This window comes from Salvelinus alpinus, chromosome 36 (genome assembly GCF_045679555.1).
Source record: "Salvelinus alpinus chromosome 36, SLU_Salpinus.1, whole genome shotgun sequence".
Lineage (NCBI taxonomy): Eukaryota > Metazoa > Chordata > Actinopteri > Salmoniformes > Salmonidae > Salvelinus > Salvelinus alpinus.
Window position 1 is genome coordinate 19196605 of NC_092121.1, and position 16512 is coordinate 19213116.

At 46.2% G+C, this 16512-nt stretch overlaps 2 protein-coding genes across 2 annotated transcripts in view; one reads left to right on the top strand and one right to left on the bottom strand.

The window, feature by feature from the left end:
- Window positions 1-394: 394 nt before the first annotated feature.
- LOC139564798 (neurotrophin-4-like) lies at window positions 395-2448 on the top strand. Its single transcript, XM_071384626.1, has one exon. It carries the CDS (start codon window positions 420-422, stop codon window positions 1206-1208), a length of 789 nt encoding a protein of 262 aa, XP_071240727.1. The 5' UTR covers window positions 395-419; the 3' UTR covers window positions 1209-2448.
- Window positions 2449-2676: 228 nt separating this feature from the next.
- The window catches only part of LOC139564797 (liprin-alpha-3-like), a 33327-nt gene continuing 19491 nt past the window's right edge, over window positions 2677-16512 (bottom strand). The window contains exons 15-32 of the mRNA XM_071384625.1: window positions 16351-16433; window positions 15796-15961; window positions 15415-15611; window positions 14862-15102; window positions 14033-14166; window positions 13784-13935; window positions 13540-13636; window positions 13303-13384; window positions 12987-13187; window positions 12152-12214; window positions 8585-8611; window positions 8236-8411; window positions 7645-7742; window positions 7133-7308; window positions 6146-6214; window positions 5790-5952; window positions 4647-4710; window positions 2677-4345 (exon numbers count right to left, since the gene is read on the bottom strand). Coding sequence (XP_071240726.1) covers window positions 4658-4710; window positions 5790-5952; window positions 6146-6214; window positions 7133-7308; window positions 7645-7742; window positions 8236-8411; window positions 8585-8611; window positions 12152-12214; window positions 12987-13187; window positions 13303-13384; window positions 13540-13636; window positions 13784-13935; window positions 14033-14166; window positions 14862-15102; window positions 15415-15611; window positions 15796-15961; window positions 16351-16433 — 2178 coding nt within the window. The 3' untranslated portion in view covers window positions 2677-4345; window positions 4647-4657. The remainder of the gene's footprint in view (window positions 4346-4646; window positions 4711-5789; window positions 5953-6145; window positions 6215-7132; window positions 7309-7644; window positions 7743-8235; window positions 8412-8584; window positions 8612-12151; window positions 12215-12986; window positions 13188-13302; window positions 13385-13539; window positions 13637-13783; window positions 13936-14032; window positions 14167-14861; window positions 15103-15414; window positions 15612-15795; window positions 15962-16350; window positions 16434-16512) is intronic.

The window sequence follows — 16512 nt, forward strand, 5'->3', positions numbered from 1 at the left end:
TTGGTTTAAATAAATATTCTAACACCGATGGAGGAAAACTCAGGAGCACCAATGGCAGCAGTCATCAGGACTACCCCTCCCAGGAGAACTATGTACTAGGGGACTATAAAACAGACAGCAGCAGAGCTGGTGATGACAGCAGCTTTAGAGACATGGCTCAGAAGGAAAACCCTCATCACTCTCTAGACCCCAGGACCGATGAACAGGATCTCAGACCTCCCAACATGTATGTGGTGGAAACTTACAAACCTTCCACTAATGCTGGACACCACAGTAAAACTGGGCCAGATCCCTCCAGTCAGAGGACCCCGCAGAGAGCAGAGGCTAGGACAGAGAGCAGTGATAACAGGGGAGAGGAGGGGAGGGAGGGTGGGCCTGGGGCAGGGGCTGGGAATGGTCCGGATCTGTCAGAGGAAGGAATGGAAGTCGGACTAGGGTTAGGGCTGGGTCAGGGGCTGGGTGGTGTAAAGGAGAAGCAAGAGCTGCTGTTTTTAGATGCACACCCGCGGGTCCTTTTCTCTGCCTCTCCTCCAGAGCACCCGCCCCTCCTCCTCATGCTGGAGTCAGGCATGTTGCCCATAGAAGGAGAGGACAAGGAGGACAAGCAGGAGGAGGAGGAGGAAGTGTCGGACGCAGACGGACACATGGAGGGTCATGGGGACAGAGAGACGGACAGGAGTGTGCCGCTGAGCTGGGTGGACACTCTCAGGGGAGCCAGGGAGCCCCCTCGCCCCGCCCCCAGGCACAAGCGCTCTGACTTGTCCCACACCAGGCGGGGTGAGATGCCGGTGTGCGAGTCGGAGAGCGTGTGGGTAACGGACAAGGCGACTGTCATCGACAATAATGGTGATACAGTCAACATCGTGCCAGAGATCAAGACAGTCAAGGGGGCGCTTAAGCAGTACTTCTATGAGACTCGCTGCCGCCAGGAGGGGCAGCAGAGGGGTGGTGGGCCGCAGCGGGAGGCAGGGGGGGCAGGGGCCTCGGCAGCGGGCACAGTGACAGGGGCCGTAGGTGTGTCCGGGGCCAGCTGCCGGGGCGTGGACATCAGGCAATGGGTGAGTCAGTGTAAGGCCAAGGACACATTTGTCCGAGCCCTCACTGTTGACAACATCGGTCTGCAGGGCTGGAGGTGGGTCCGCATCAACTCGTCCTGCGTGTGTGTCCTACTGTCCAGAGTAACCAGGAAAAATAGAGGAAGGGGGTGAGGGCAGGAGATGGAGGAAAGGTGGAGAGGATAATGTGGAAGAAATGTTAACACAGATCATGTTTGGGACATTGGATGTAATGTCAACGAGATAGTAGGTGTTACTTTATAGGCCAGGGTGCCTCTTATCCAGAGCGACTTACATTAGTGCATTCTTCTTATGATAGCTGCACTCTTACAAAAAAAGGGTTCCAAAAGTGTTCTTCGGCTGTCCCCATAGGAGAACCCTTTGAAGAATCCTTTTTGCTTCTAGGTAGAACCCTTTTGAGGTTCTATGTAGAACCCTCTGTGGAAAGGGTTCTACATGGAACTCAAAAGGGTTCTACCTGGAACCAAAATGGATTCTTCAAAGGGTTCTCCTATGGGGACAGCCAAAGAACCCTTAGGTTCTAGATAGCACTTTTTTAAAAGAGTGTAGGCGAGACAACCCCTCCACCCATCACGGGCTCAGTGAGAGTGACTACACTAAAACAATAAAACCTCAACACTACAACTTAGGGAAAACTATCATATCAAAATAGTGATTTTAGAAAAGTACTGTTTGTTTCATAATTGTTTTCATATCATACATGTTATTGCTGAGTAATACTGTATGTAAGCATGAGTTTTAAATTAATATATTTCTTTATATATGTGTACAATATGTGAACAGTATGCTTTTATGTATATTTATAGAGAAAGGTATGTGGAATGATAGGTTTGTTGTTGTTACATGATTCCAGCCTTTGGCGTCTGGCCTCTCCTCTGAATGGGAGAGGAAGGGACTGGCAGCACCTAGTGATTAAGCCTGATACTGCTCAACACTCCATACTGAGCACTGACCATCCCCAGTCCTCCTTTGTGAAGTCTCACAGAGAACATTATCACTGAGTGCTTTAATAGTAAGATAGAGAGGAGAATTGAGCCATGTATACTGTGAGCACAATGCTGGGTGTCATCATGATGCCCATACTGTTGTCATGAGAGCAACAATCCATTTACAGTGTAGCCAGTCATATGTGATCAGAACATTTGAGTGACCAATAGAAACCATGCAGCAGTGTGACAACCACAGAAGCATTTTATCTCTATCTCTCCCTGTAGTTAGATCATTAGATGATTGAAGAATTCCATTCGCCTCAGTTTGAACTCTGCACTCTATAGTATATGCAGTACAACATATTTATACATCTGGCTTTTTGTAATACATGTATGTATATTGTAAAGGCCTGTTTCTTATTCCATAAGTAAAAGATAAACTATTATAACTTATTTTATCATGATTTTTATGCATAATGGTCTTCCGGCAAGTGTCAATGGTGTGATCTGTCGGTGTGTGTTATGTCTCTTTTTGTCATATACACATACAGTATATACATGCTGAACATGCTTCTCACAAATACACAAACCACTGCCTCTCCTCCCCTTACACACTCTCCTGTTGTCTACACACGTGCCAACCCCAGGTACACAAAGTGAGAACACACACATTGGGATTTGTAGTACCACGAGTCCACTTTATTTAGTCTTTTTATCACCACCATCTTCATCACTGTTTATTTTGCAGGTGTTATTTTCAATTTGTATTATCTTCATCATTCATTTATTTTTTTCAATCATAACACAATTTGTTTTCAAAATGTACACATACAGTAGCATATTTTAATGACCATTTTTAATGTTTCATAGTTACTTTTCAAATTAGGTCAAATTAAAATAGTAAGAATTAAGTATTAAATGAACATGTACATACAATTATTCAATACATACATACATAACGAAAATAAATATAGTTATCATAAAAACATAAAAATAAAAATACACACATTTTACAAATTGTTCCCCAGGCTTTCATCCTCATAGGTTAGATGATTTCTACAGATATATGTGTATCATCTTCACCCCCCAAAGTTGACTTCGTTGTCATCTTGGTTGTTTGACATGCATCGTAACACAGAAGCTAAAGGTTTTTCTTGACTTCCAACGGTCTCTTCTTCTCTCTTCCTGGATCTGCTTATCATCCTTCCTCTCTTGGTTTCTGTTATGGCTTGCGTGCAGTAAATGAATCGTCTCCATCCTCTTTTCTTCTGGTCACTTTGACTGTTTTATCTCGCCTTCGTCACACCTCCATCTTTCCCCTCGTTTTTCAGGGGCACCCAATGAACCTGAGCTGATGATGAGAGCCGTAAAGTCCACCACATCTAGAAAGCCATTACCCTGGGCTTTGTACTAGACCTGCAGTATGTAACCTGGCCTCAACAACATGTCCCCCCACTCTAATTTAACTGGCTTTAGTGGATACCTACAAATGACTAAATGACATCACAGCCATTTAACACAATGCCTGTGTGGCCCCCCATCCCATCGTATCCCCGCTGCTGTGGCCCCCCATCCCATCGTATCCCCGCTGCTGTGGCCCCCCCATCCCATCGTATCCTTGCTGCTGTGGCCCCCCCATCCCATCGTATCCTTGCTGCTGTGGCCCCCCATCCCATCGTATCCTTGCTGCTGTGGCCCCCCATCCGATCGTATCCTTGCTGCTGTGGCCCACCATTCCATCGTATCCTTGCTGCTGTGGCCCGGGCTTTGATCTCCACAATAGATTCCATTCAAAAGAGATTACACTAGAGCCTAGAGCCTAGAGCCTCTCAGCTTTCAAGGTGCCAATGGATAAACCATGAGTAGAGGAGCGGCTTGCTGCCCCTCTGATGTGGCTGGAGCCAAGATGGCGGCCTGAATGGGGACATGGTTTTACTGCAGCACTCTAACCAACTTAGCAGAACTCCTGACAGCACCATAGAAGCTAACAGATAGAGAGTTCAATGGGTGACATTGGATATCAGTCTCCTCCTCCTCAGCGCACAACTCCACATCGCACAATCACATATTGAGACAGAACAAAGAGAGAGATAAAACAGTCGTCCTGCCTCATCCTACCCTTCTATCCATGTACGTACAGTATATATCCTCTCAATATTTCATTTTCCCTTTGTTGTTTCTCCATCTTTGTCATTTCTTCTTTATCTCTGTTATTGCAGAATGGTCAGACCAATAGATTTATATTTAATAAATGTATATATTCATTGCTTTTCTGCTGCTTTCCCCTCCTGTGAATGAATGAGAGGAGGGCAGTCCAGTCGGGATCCAGTCACCATGGCCCTGAGGAGAAACACAGGATTACTCACACACACCACTGTCCTCCTGACTTCACTCAAACCAAATCCCCACCAACCAATGAACCAAGCCCACCGCTATAGACCTCACCCACAAACAATGATATAACCAAAGCTCAGAACACAGCACCACAACAAACAATGTAGCTTGAAAACAAGTCAAACCACTTCAATATGCACACATGCAAGCTATCTGGCATGCCTGAAGGTTTTGTTGCAAATCAAACCATGAGAGAACTCTAACTAGCTACTACATGCGTTTAATGTGTTGGTTGAGGGCTTCTCACCTCCGTGTCTTTCAGCAAGAGTATGTCCTGACTGAGGCTGCCTCACCGCGAGGCCCAGAGTTCACTAAGAGAGAAGGAGAGAGAAATGATCAAAATAACGACTAAATTGCATTGAACTTTTCCATGATGTACTATTATAAAGTTGTGGGAGGAGGAAATTGTGGTAGTCTTGCCCTCTGAACCTGCTGTGTCCTGTAGGAGCGAGCCACTGGAGGTTTTGCATATGAATATCCAAGCCAATGCCATCAGTGTTGGAACTAGCCCAATAATGGACTAAAGGAGCCTAATGTTACTCCTTATAGTCCTAGGACCTTACATGTTCTGTTTATAGGCAAAATACTTCATCTAAACGTGATTCGACTCTCAATTGTGATAAGATTTTAGAAACACAACGCCCTCTACTTTCATGTCACATCAAAATTATTTCACAAATGCTAAATATACACTTACTGTAGACTATTTTAACTGGTTTTAAAACAGTTGAGCCGACAGTATCTTTCAGTGACAACACGTTTGTGGCGTCCGTCTTCCTTTTACACACAGTTGTTCTAAGACGCCGAATGCTAATTAGCACAGGTAGTCTAGTTAGTCTTCTCTGTCAAGTGCTGTAACATTGGAAATATGTCCGTGTGGGAACCCTATAAATGTGTGTAGTAATTTAACCTTTTGTTTTTAGAACATTATTTCTCGCTGATATAAAAGACAAGTTCCGTATGTTTCCAAAACTGTACCGCAAGCGATGCGTGTTAACGTTTAGAGCAAGCGTCAGGGCTTTTAACAAAACTTCCCCAGACAGAAAATACTATCATCAATCGGCGCAAAAGTTAGTAAGTTTCTATGAATGGGGTACATCGGAACATACCCGCATGTGACACTGGTCTTACATTTCTTCTCTTACGTAACATACAAACCGCTTCAAGACAAATTTAGTTGTTTTTCTCGATTAATAAATTAGTATGACTAGCCCATAGTAAATATGTGTTATCCAGGGTTTTAAGGGGTCATAAATTGTCCAAAGCGTGACCTTCTGAGTGATAATAGAAGAATAGCCCTGGAGGTGTAAGAAGAGGAACAAATAGGAATCTGAGAGCGTGGCCAAAGGGAGGGGTCAGAGGTTAGGGGGAGAGGTCATCCTCTTCTCACCGTCACTCTGAACCTTTCTCAGGGTCACGGAGGGCGTGGAGATGGCGGAGGCACGGAAGTTAGCAGGCAGGTTCTCCGATGAGTCCGAGGTCACCCCCCTAAGGTCCTTCTCCCTGAACATCTTCCTCCAGGAAGGGGAGCGGGTGAACGTCTTAGTCCCATCCTAATGGAGGGGGGGTAGAGAGAAGAGGGGAAATGAGGAGAGAAGAGGGGGGAGGGGAGAGAGAGAAATAAAGAAAAAAAGGTTATGTCTGTCAACATTGTCAAACTGTCAAGTTAGAAAAAATTACTTGTATGAGGTGGAAAATGCGGTCTTCACATAGTTTCTGAACTAAGCGTACTGTGTTCTTTAATACCTCATCTGGTCTTCTCTCTGTTCCCATAGAGATGAGGGAGTTGTATTCCTTCTCTAGGAGTTGTCTGGCCTAGAGGAGAGATGTGAGAGGGGGGGAGTACAGATTAGAATCAGGCTAGTCATTTCATTTGATATACACTACTATCAGTTTCACCTGCATGCCTGAGATACAACTGTCATCCACCAGCCAGCAGTTAGCCTGGGGACACTGTTACTGAGATACAACTGTCATCCACCAGCCAGCAGTTAGCCCGGGGACACTGTTACTGAGATACAACTGTCATCCACCAGCCAGCAGTTAGCCTGGGGACACTGTTACTGAGATACAACTGTCATCTACCAGCCAGCAGTTAGCCTGGGGACACTGTTACTGAGATACAACTGTCATCCACCAGCCAGCAGTTAGCCTGGGGACACTGTTACTGAGATACAACTGTCATCCACCAGCCAGCAGTTAGCCTGGGGACACTGTTACTGAGATACAACTGTCATCTACCAGCCAGCAGTTAGCCTGGGGACACTGTTACTGAGATACAACTGTCATCTACCAGCCAGCAGTTAGCCTGGGGACGATGTTGCTGAGATACAACTGTCATCCACCAGCCAGCAGTTAGCCTGGGGACGATGTTGCTGAGATACAGAATCCAGTTTATGGACGCGTTTCTCTGTCCAGGCGTTGCTGACGCATGACATATATTACAATGCCTGGGTAGGTATGTTAAGTGTGAAAAGCATTTCGCTGCACCTGCGATAACATCTGCAAATCTGTGTACGTGACCAATAAACTTTTATTTTATTTTGAAGTATCTGCTAACCACATCATATGTTATAGCAATCTGGTCCCGACGACACAGTCGATGACGTGGCACACAACCATCGGTTGTTGCATGCAACATCTGAGCAGGGGAAGGCATTTAATCACTTCTGATTAGTGGGTAGGGTGAGGCTTGCACATGCCTGTGTATTCTGATTGGTTAGATGGGTGTACCTGTGTGTTCTGATTGGGTATCTGCAGCAGCAGGGCCAAGTCGTTGTAGTCGAAGGTGTCGTCCAGAGCCAGGAGGGCCCCATGGACCCCGCTCTCTGTCAGGTTGTCAGCGTACTCCTTCAGCCCGATGTTCTGCACCCAACACATCACACGCTCGTTGGACCACACCATCACATCTACACAGAGGGGTAGCGGAACGAAGACATCTGTCAGAAAATATCAGAACACCTGATTCTCACAACAACAAAAAAACACAGGGTGACTGGATCTTACACTGACAGGGCCAATGTGGGTGCAGACTTTTGCTCAAGCCAAGCAGTGAACACCTGATTCTACTAACCATCAACCGAGGCTTTGATTGTTACTGAATGGAGGGTTGGATGGATGGATGGAGGTTGGATGGATGGATGGATGGATGGATGGATGGATGGATGGATGGATGGAGGTTGGATGGATGGATGAGAAGCACTAAATTGGAACAAAGGATTTAATGTCAGAGAGGAGGAACACACCTTTGTTCTGGTGCTGGCTGTCTTCTCTCCTCCTCTCTAGCTCTTTGCGGTCGTAGTTCAAGCGCTTCAGACACATTATGCCATAATGCAAACTAACCCTGAGAAAGGTCAAGAGAGGTCAAAAGGTCAGGCGGTTAATAGAGGGCATGGCGACTGACTCTCACCTGTACTCAGAGAAAGTATTTGAGCACTCCGGTGTCTTTGACCCTGAGAAGGCCTGGAGACACACCTGCAGAGTGAGAGTGTCTCAACAGCAGGAAATCTTTCAACATATCCTTCAACACCTGCACGTTTCCCATGCCACGAACACACACACTCACACACCAGAGAGAGAGCTAGTGTGTCAACAGAGGAAGGGAGAGAAAGAATGACGGACAGAAAAGGAAAGGCAGTGAGTGAAGTGGGAGTGGGAAACAGTTGCAGAAGAAGAATTCATTGTACATTTGCAGGAACTGGAATTTGTCTATTTGCTTTTCACCACCCCCTGGAGGCAGAAAACGCCTACCCACCCAGGTGCCGAGGTTAATAACAGCAACAGAAAGAGAGAGAGCGAGAGCGAGAGACAGACAGACGAGAGCAGGCCATACATACCTATGGAAGCTGTCCACCATTTTGAGCTGTCCCCTCAGCTCCTTCTTGGTCAGGTGGTCCAGCATGCGGGCGTCCACCAGGGACTCCATGAAGTAGGAGCGGTACTGGGGCAGACCCAGGCTGGGCAGCCAGTCATTACCCACCCACTCATGGTTCATATCCCCATAGGCCAGGATCTGAGATGCAGAAGAGGACTCCTTCACTAGTGTCTCATTTGTTTCAGTTGTAGTTCGATTATTACTTATAGTACTTTTCTGTATTAATCATTTGTTTTTCAATGGCCACATGCAATAGTGTAATTAGTGTGTTATATGTTGATGCCATTTAATACAGTGCTTCCATTCCTTACCTGATCCCAGCTAATCTCTTTCAGCTCCTTAGATGCAGCAGATAGACAGGAGAGAGAGAGACATGGGCAGAAAGAGCGAGAGAACAGAGGCAGAGCAGGATAGGGGGAGCAGGCAAGACAGATGGATGGAGGAAAAGCAGAGGGAGGAGGGGAGAAGAGAGTAAACAGGAAGGAGAAGACAAAGGGAGGAACAGTGTGTTAGTGAACGGGTCATTAGTGTGAAGCAGTTTAGTGAACGGGTCATTAGTGTGAAGCAGTTTACACAGAAACAGAAACTAGAGGGAGAGAAGAAGATGCTCAACACCAAGGCCTAGTAGTCCCACAAACTCAGAGAGAGAGAGAGAGAGAGAGAGAGAGAGAGAGAGAGAGAGAGAGAGAGAGAGAGAGAGAGAATGAGAGAACGAGAGAATGTGAGAGGGAGGGTCAGAGGGAGAGAGAGAAAGAGTTTGACTCCTAACTGAGCAGTATAAGTTAGAACTGTAGAGCAATATATATGTACAGTGCATTCGGAAAGTAGTCAGACCCCTTGACCTTTTCCACATTTTGTTACGTTACAGAGTTATTCTAAAATGTATTAAGTTGTTTTTTTCCCTCATCAATCTACACACAGTACCCCATAATGACAAATCAAAACAGGTTTTTAGAAATGTTTGCAAATTTATTACAAATAAAAAACTTAAATATCACATTTACATACAGTGGGGCAAAAAAGTATTTAGTCAGCCACCAATTGTGCATGTTCTCCCACTTAAAAAGATGAGAGAGGCCTGTAATTTTCATCATAGGTACACTTCAACTATGACAGACAAAATTAGGAAAATAAATCCAGAAAATCACATTGTAGGATTTTTAATGAATTTATTTGCAAATTATGGTGGAAAATAAGTATTTGGTCACCTACAAACAAGCAAGATTTCTGGCTCTCACAGACCTGTAACTTCTTCTTTGAGGCTCCTCTGTCCTCCACTCGTTACCTGTATTAATGGCACCTGTTTGAACTTGTTATCAGTATAAAAGACACCTGTCCACAACCTCAAACAGTCACACTCCAAACTCCACTATGGCCAAGACCAAAGAGCTGTCAAAGGACACCAGAAACAAAATTGTAGACCTGCACCAGGCTGGGAAGACTGAATCTGCAATAGGTAAGCAGCTTGGTTTGAAGAAATCAACTATGGGAGCAATTATTAGGAAATGGAAGACATACAAGACCACTGATAATCTCCCTCGATCTGGGGCTCCACGCAAGATCTCACCCCGTGGGGTCATAATGATCACAAGAACGGTGAGCAAAAATCCCAGAACCACACGGGGGGACCTAGTGAATGACCTGCAGAGAGCTGGGACCAAAGTAACAAAGCCTACCATCAGTAACACACTACGCCGCCAGGGACTCAAATCCTGCAGTGCCAGACGTGTCACACTGCTTAAGCCAGTATATGTCCAGGCCCGTCTGAAGTTTGCTAGAGAGCATTTGGATGATCCAGAAGAAGATTGGGAGAATGTCATATGGTCAGATGAAACCAAAATAGAACTTTTTGGTAAAAACTCAACTCGTCGTGTTTGGAGGACAAAGAATGCTGAGTTGCATCCAAAGAACACCATACCTACTGTGAAGCATGGGGGTGGAAACATCATGCTTTGGGGCTGTTTTTCTGCAAATGGACCAGGACGACTGATCCGTGTAAAGGAAAGAATGAATGGGGCCATGTATCGTGAGATTTTGAGTGAAAACCTCCTTCCATCAGCAAGGGCATTGAATATGAAACGTGGCTGGGTCTTTCAGCATGACAATGATCCCAAACACACCGCCCGGGCAACGAAGGAGTGGCTTCATAAGAAGCATTTCAAGGTCCTGGAGTGGCCTAGCCAGTCTCCAGATCTCAACCCCATAGAAAATCTTTGGAGGGAGTTGAAAGTCCGTGTTGCCCAGCAACAGCCCCAAAACATCACTGCTCTAGAGGAGATCTGCATGGAGGAATGGGCCAAAATACCAGCAACAGTGTGTGAAAACCTTGTGAAGACATACAGAAAACGTTTGACCTCTGTCATTGCCAACAAATGGTATATAACAAAGTATTGAGATAAACTTTTGTTATTGACCAAATACTTATTTTCCACCATAATTTGCAAATAAATTCATTAAAAATCCTACAATGTGATTTTCTGGATTTTTTTTTCTCATTTTGTCTGTCATAGTTGAAGTGTACCTATGATGAAAATTACAGGCCTCTCTCATCTTTTTAAGTGGGAGAACTTGCACAATTGGTGGCTGACTAAATACTTTTTTGCCCCACTGTAAGTATTCAGACACCTTTGGCAGTGATTACAGCCTCAAGTCTTCATGGTTATGACGCTACAAGCTTGGCACACCTGTATTTGGGGAGTTTCTCACATTCTTCTCTGGCTGGGCCACTCAAAGACATTCAGAGACTTGTCTCGAAGCCACTCCTGCATTGTCTTGGCTGTGTGCTTAGGGTTGTTATCCTGTTGAAAGGTGAACCTTCACCCCAGTCTGAGGTCCTGAGCGCTCTGGTGCAGGTCTTCATCATGGATCTCTCTGTACTTTGCTCTGTTCATCTTTCCCTCGATCTTGACTAGTTTCCCAGTCCCTGCTGCTGAAAAACATCCCCATAGCATGATGCTGCCACTACCATGCTTCCATACTACCATACCATGCTTAGGGATGTTGCCAGGTTTCCTCCAGACGTGACGCTTGGCATTCAGGCCAAAGAGTTCAATCTTGGTTTCATCAGACCAGATAATCTTGTTTCTCATGGTCTGAAAGTCCTTTAGGTGCCTTTTGGCAAACTCCAAGTGGGCTGTCATGTGCCTTTTACTGAGGAGTGGCTTCCGTCTGGCCACTCTACCATAAAGGCCTGATTGGTGGAGTTCTGCAGAAATGGTTGTCCTTCTGGAAGGTTCTTCCATCTCCACAGAGGAACTCTGGAGCTCTGTCAGAGTGACCATTGCTCAGTTTGGCCGGGCAGCCAACTCTAGGAAGATTCTTGGTAGTTCCAAACTTCTTCCATTTAATAATGATGGAGGCCACTGTGGTCTTGGGGACCTTCAATGCTGCAGAAATGTTTTGGTACCCTTCCCCAGGTCTGTGCCTCGACACAATCCTGTCTCGGAGCTCTACAGACAATTCCTTCAACCTCATGGCTTGGTTTTTGCTCTGACAACTGTGGGACCTTATATAGACAGGTGTGTGCCCTTCCAAATCATGTCCAATCAATTGAATTTACCATAGGTGGACTCCAATCAAGTTGTAGAAACATCTCAAGGATGATCAATGGAAACAGGATGCACCTGAGCTCAATTTTGAGTTTCATAGCAAAGGGTCTGAATACTTAGATAAATAAGGTATTTCAGTTATTTAACATGGAAACCATGTGTTTGATGTGTTCGATACCATTCCACTCATTTCGTTCCAGCCATTACTATGAGCCCGTCCTCCTCAATTAAGGTGCCACCAACCTCCTGTGATATATGTCAATGTTAGATGAACGTCAATGTTAAATGTCTCGAAAATGTTGAGACATTAACATAACAGGACATACTTACCGGTTTGGTGGCTGCGTTTAACGACTCCATCTCAGCATGGGTCATCCACACGTTACTGGTCGACTGTGGTCACAAGACAGGAAAGAAAGAAAATATGATCGTCAGAAAAACTCAATTGTTTGTGTGTTGATGAGTCTGCTGTGAATGCATGTAACATTTGTATGTTAATCTCTGCACATAAATGTAAATGTGCATATACAGGTAACTGCCAAAATAATGGAACCACTTCAGTAAATGAGGGACACAAAGTATATTGAAAGCAGGTGCTAGCTAACACACAGGTGTGGTTCCTGAGTTAATTAAGCAATTCAAATCCCATTATGCTTAGGGTCATGTATAAAAATGTTGGGCAGGCCATTATTTTGGCTACCGTGGCTATGCCCCCATAAGATGACAATGCACCCATCCACCGGGCACGAGTGGTCACTGAATGGTTTGATGAGCATGAAAACGATGTAAACCATATGCCATGGCCGTCTTAGTCACCAGATCTCAACCCAATTGAACACATATGGAAGATTCTAGAGTGGCGCCTGAAACAGCGTTTTCCACCACCAACAACAAAACACCAAATAATGGAATTTCTCATAGAAGAATGGTGTCACATCTGTCCAATAGAGTTCCAGACACGTGTAGAATCTATGCCAAGGTGCATTGAAGCTGTTCTGGCTCGTGGGGCCCATCACCCTATTAAGACACTTTATGTTGGTGTTTCCTTTATTTTGGCAGTTGCCTGTATGTATATGTGTGTATATCAATATAGTATCATGTGTACCTCTATAATTGTGCCTACATGGTTTGTGTTCTGTGAGTGTGTACTAGTGAGACTACTAACAGAGCGATTGCTGGCCGGGGCAGATGGGCTGGTGAGGGACACCATCTCCTGGATGGCCAGTCTCAGTTTGAGGCGGTGCAGGGGGTTACTGATGCCAATCTCCCTCTGGATCTCTGTGTCAGACAGGTTGGCCATGATGGCGCCACTCTTCACGTTGGCACGACAGGCTGCCACGTACCACGCTGGCATTCCCACCCACAGCTGGAGTAGAGAGGGAAAGAGGTGAGCTAGAAACAGATTGGCTAGAATGTAGTGATCGTGAGGGTTTATATGGCTATAAAGGTTTCCCATCTATCTATCAAACATCTATGATTACCTCTAGCCAGGAGACCACAGTGGGTCCATCCCAGGATGCAAAGGGAAGACCCTGACGACACGCCTCCTCCAGCAGCTCATGTCTGGGAGAGAGAGACCGGGGGAAACAAAGGTTGAATAACCATAAAACGAAAAGTGCTTTCTGAAAGAGTGGAAGAAAAGCAGTGGAACAGAGAGCGGAAAGAGAAATGACTTCAGGAGAGAAATGAATCGGAGGGTGATATTCCCTGAGACTCACTTCCTTTTGCTGCGGCGGTTGTCAACAGTTCCTGTCATGCTTCCCTTGGTCAGTCCCATAGAATCCCCAGTACCCAGGTCCTCAGAAGGCGTAGAGGCTGAGAGACACAAGGGGTCAGGGGTTACAAAGACTACAAATATGGGTGTCAACACCAGGTGGACTTTGACCTGTTGCAGTTCAAACACATTTAAAGGAAAGTCATGGGATATGTAGTTTTTCAAGTATAATTTAAATTCTCTCTCACCCAGAGAGGCAGACTCTCGCCCAGCCGGGCCCATCCTTCCCTTTTCCTTCTTCCCAAAAAGGCGGCCGATGGAAGACTTGATGCTTTTCTTTTTACTGGCTTTGTGGAGAGAGTCCTGACTGCTGTTGGAACTGCTGCCGTCTGCTGACAGACTGAGAGACAGAAGAGACAGAAGGAATAAGAGAAACAGGGAAGGAACAAACCATACGAGCAATACAGGGTTTCCTCGGTGATGATTGGCTGTCATACCTGCGAAATTCCCTGGGGTCGTCCATCATGGCCCCTGGGTGGGTGAGGGTCATCCTGTCTAGTCGCAGCGCTCGGGGGGTGGGTGGAGGGGTGGAGTCAAGAAGGGCAAGGGACCGATCATCCTCTTTGTTGTTCTGGAGTGTAACGTTGGAACACATTTAGGGGCCTTATACAGTATGTATACTGTACGCACGCATGTACACACACCACAGGAGGTTGGTGACCCCTTAATTGGGGAGGATGAGCTTGTGGTAATGGCTGGAGCGGAATGAGTGGAATGATATCAAATACTTCCAAACATGGCTTCCATGTAGAAAAAGGAGGAAGGGTACAAGTACACAATAGTAGATTTTGGTAGACAGAAGGTGCTCTTTGGTAAAAGGGGTAGATGGGTCATCAAAAAGAAAGGAGGACCAAGGCACTCTTCATATAATTAATTAAAATGCCTTTATTAGTATGGCATGTTCAATGGAAACAAAGTTTAAAAACTCTGATGCGTTTCGGCTGCATGGCCTTTGTCAGGGAGTACAAAGAAATGATAATACAATGTCCTCTTTTGAACAGCTTTTTCCAATAAACCCTGATTTAAAGAGGGAGTGGTTACAGAATTCATGGGACAACACCTAGTAAGCAATACCATACACATTAAAAAGTGAAATACTGTAAATATGTTATCAAAAATGTGTTTGTTTAATGCCATTTCATTCGCTCTGTTCCAGACATTATTATGAGCCGTCCTCCCCTCAGCAGCCTCCACTGACACACACACACAAAGACTCACACATTCCCAACACACCGACACACAGACACACAGACAGAGCAGCTGTACCTGTCTATCTGTCTCGCGGTGAGGGGAGTGGGACAGGCGAGGGGTGGAGACCCCAGAACTGGGGGGAGAAGGGGAGGCCAGGGTGGAGGAGGTGAGGGATTGAGGGATGAAGCCGCGTCCTATACTGTCCCTCCCCAGGGAGGAGGGTGGGATGGGGGAACCGTCCAGAGCCACACTGCTAACCCTGCTCTCGATCTCCTCCGCCCGCAACTCTGTACTCTCCTTCTCTTCCTGGATCAACCTGACAGAGAGAGGGGGGGGGGGGGGGGGGGGCAGGGAAAGAGGGAGGGAGAGAGAGAGAGATAGACAGACAGACAAACGGGTCGGAGAGAGAGAGGGTAAACAGAGGAAAGTGAAAAGGGGAGACGAGGGAAAGACGGGAGATTTAGGAGCATGTCAGACGGAAGACCAATGAATGTTGGTCTTGAATGTTGGTCTTGAATGTTGGTCTTGAATGAGAAAATGAAAAGAAACCTCAGATGAATCTTCTCCACCTGCATTTGACCTAAACTGCTTGACCTAAACTGCTTGTACACTCCTCCACCTCCCTTACTTGATCTCCTTGTTGATTGCCTCTAGTTGTTCCTGCAGCATGATGGCCAGTGTCTGGACGTCAGTCTGTCCGCTGGGAGACAACAGCTCCGAGCCAAACAGTGTCTCTCTGTCGTCCTCATCGTCAGAGCAACCGTGGTCCACACCCCCCTCAAACCCGGTCCTCAGCAGCGCTGACCCACTGTCCCAGTCCCCGTACTGCACACATACACACACACACACACACACACATGCAAGCAAGCATGCACACACACATACACACAGAGAAGGTTCAGTTTGTTGGGTTGTGATGCTTGTGACTATATCAACTATATCAATGTGACTATATCATTATCAATATTAGACACGTCAAAGGTGATCATGTGATCATGTGACCTCTGACCTTGCTGGTGTCCTCCCGGGCTGTGCTCCAGCGCCCGCGGTGAGTCCGCCTGACCACGGCCACGGTGTTGGCGTTACCGTAGTGATCCAGGTGAGCGGTGGAGCCCGTGGGGAGTGAGCCGCCCCCGTGGGAGTACCTCAGCTCCAGGGCACTGCCTGGGAGAGACCTGAGAGAGGTAGGGAGGGAGGGAGAGGGCGAGGGAGGGAGGGAGGGAGGGAGGGGAGAGAGAGAGAGAGAGAGAGAGAGAGAGAGAGAGAGAGAGAGAGAGAGAGAGAGAGAGAGAGAGAGAGAGAGAGAGATAGACTGATATAGACAGTGAGTGGGAGAGATAACTGGAATGTACATTCATCCAGCCTCTCTGCTCCATATGTATAGGCCACACCTGGACCTATACTGAGACTAGGAGAGAGGTTATAGGAAGCACATAACACTGCAAACCACTTATACTACTTGGTTACAATACTGCCAGCCACATTCATAGGCAGCAGCTGTATGAGGTGTGTTGGAGGTGTGTAGGTTGATGTGTAGGAGGTGTGTTGAGGAAGGGAGGGAGACCTGGAATAGCAGGACCCGCCGGGTCTCAGTCTGAGCTGGTCCAACTCCAGCTGAATCCTCTCCAGCTCGGCTATCAGCTGGTCCTGAAACAGGGAAAGAAAGAGAGAATAAGTTAATACAATTGAAATATTTAATTAAAGTATGTAAAAATTGAATTATCTC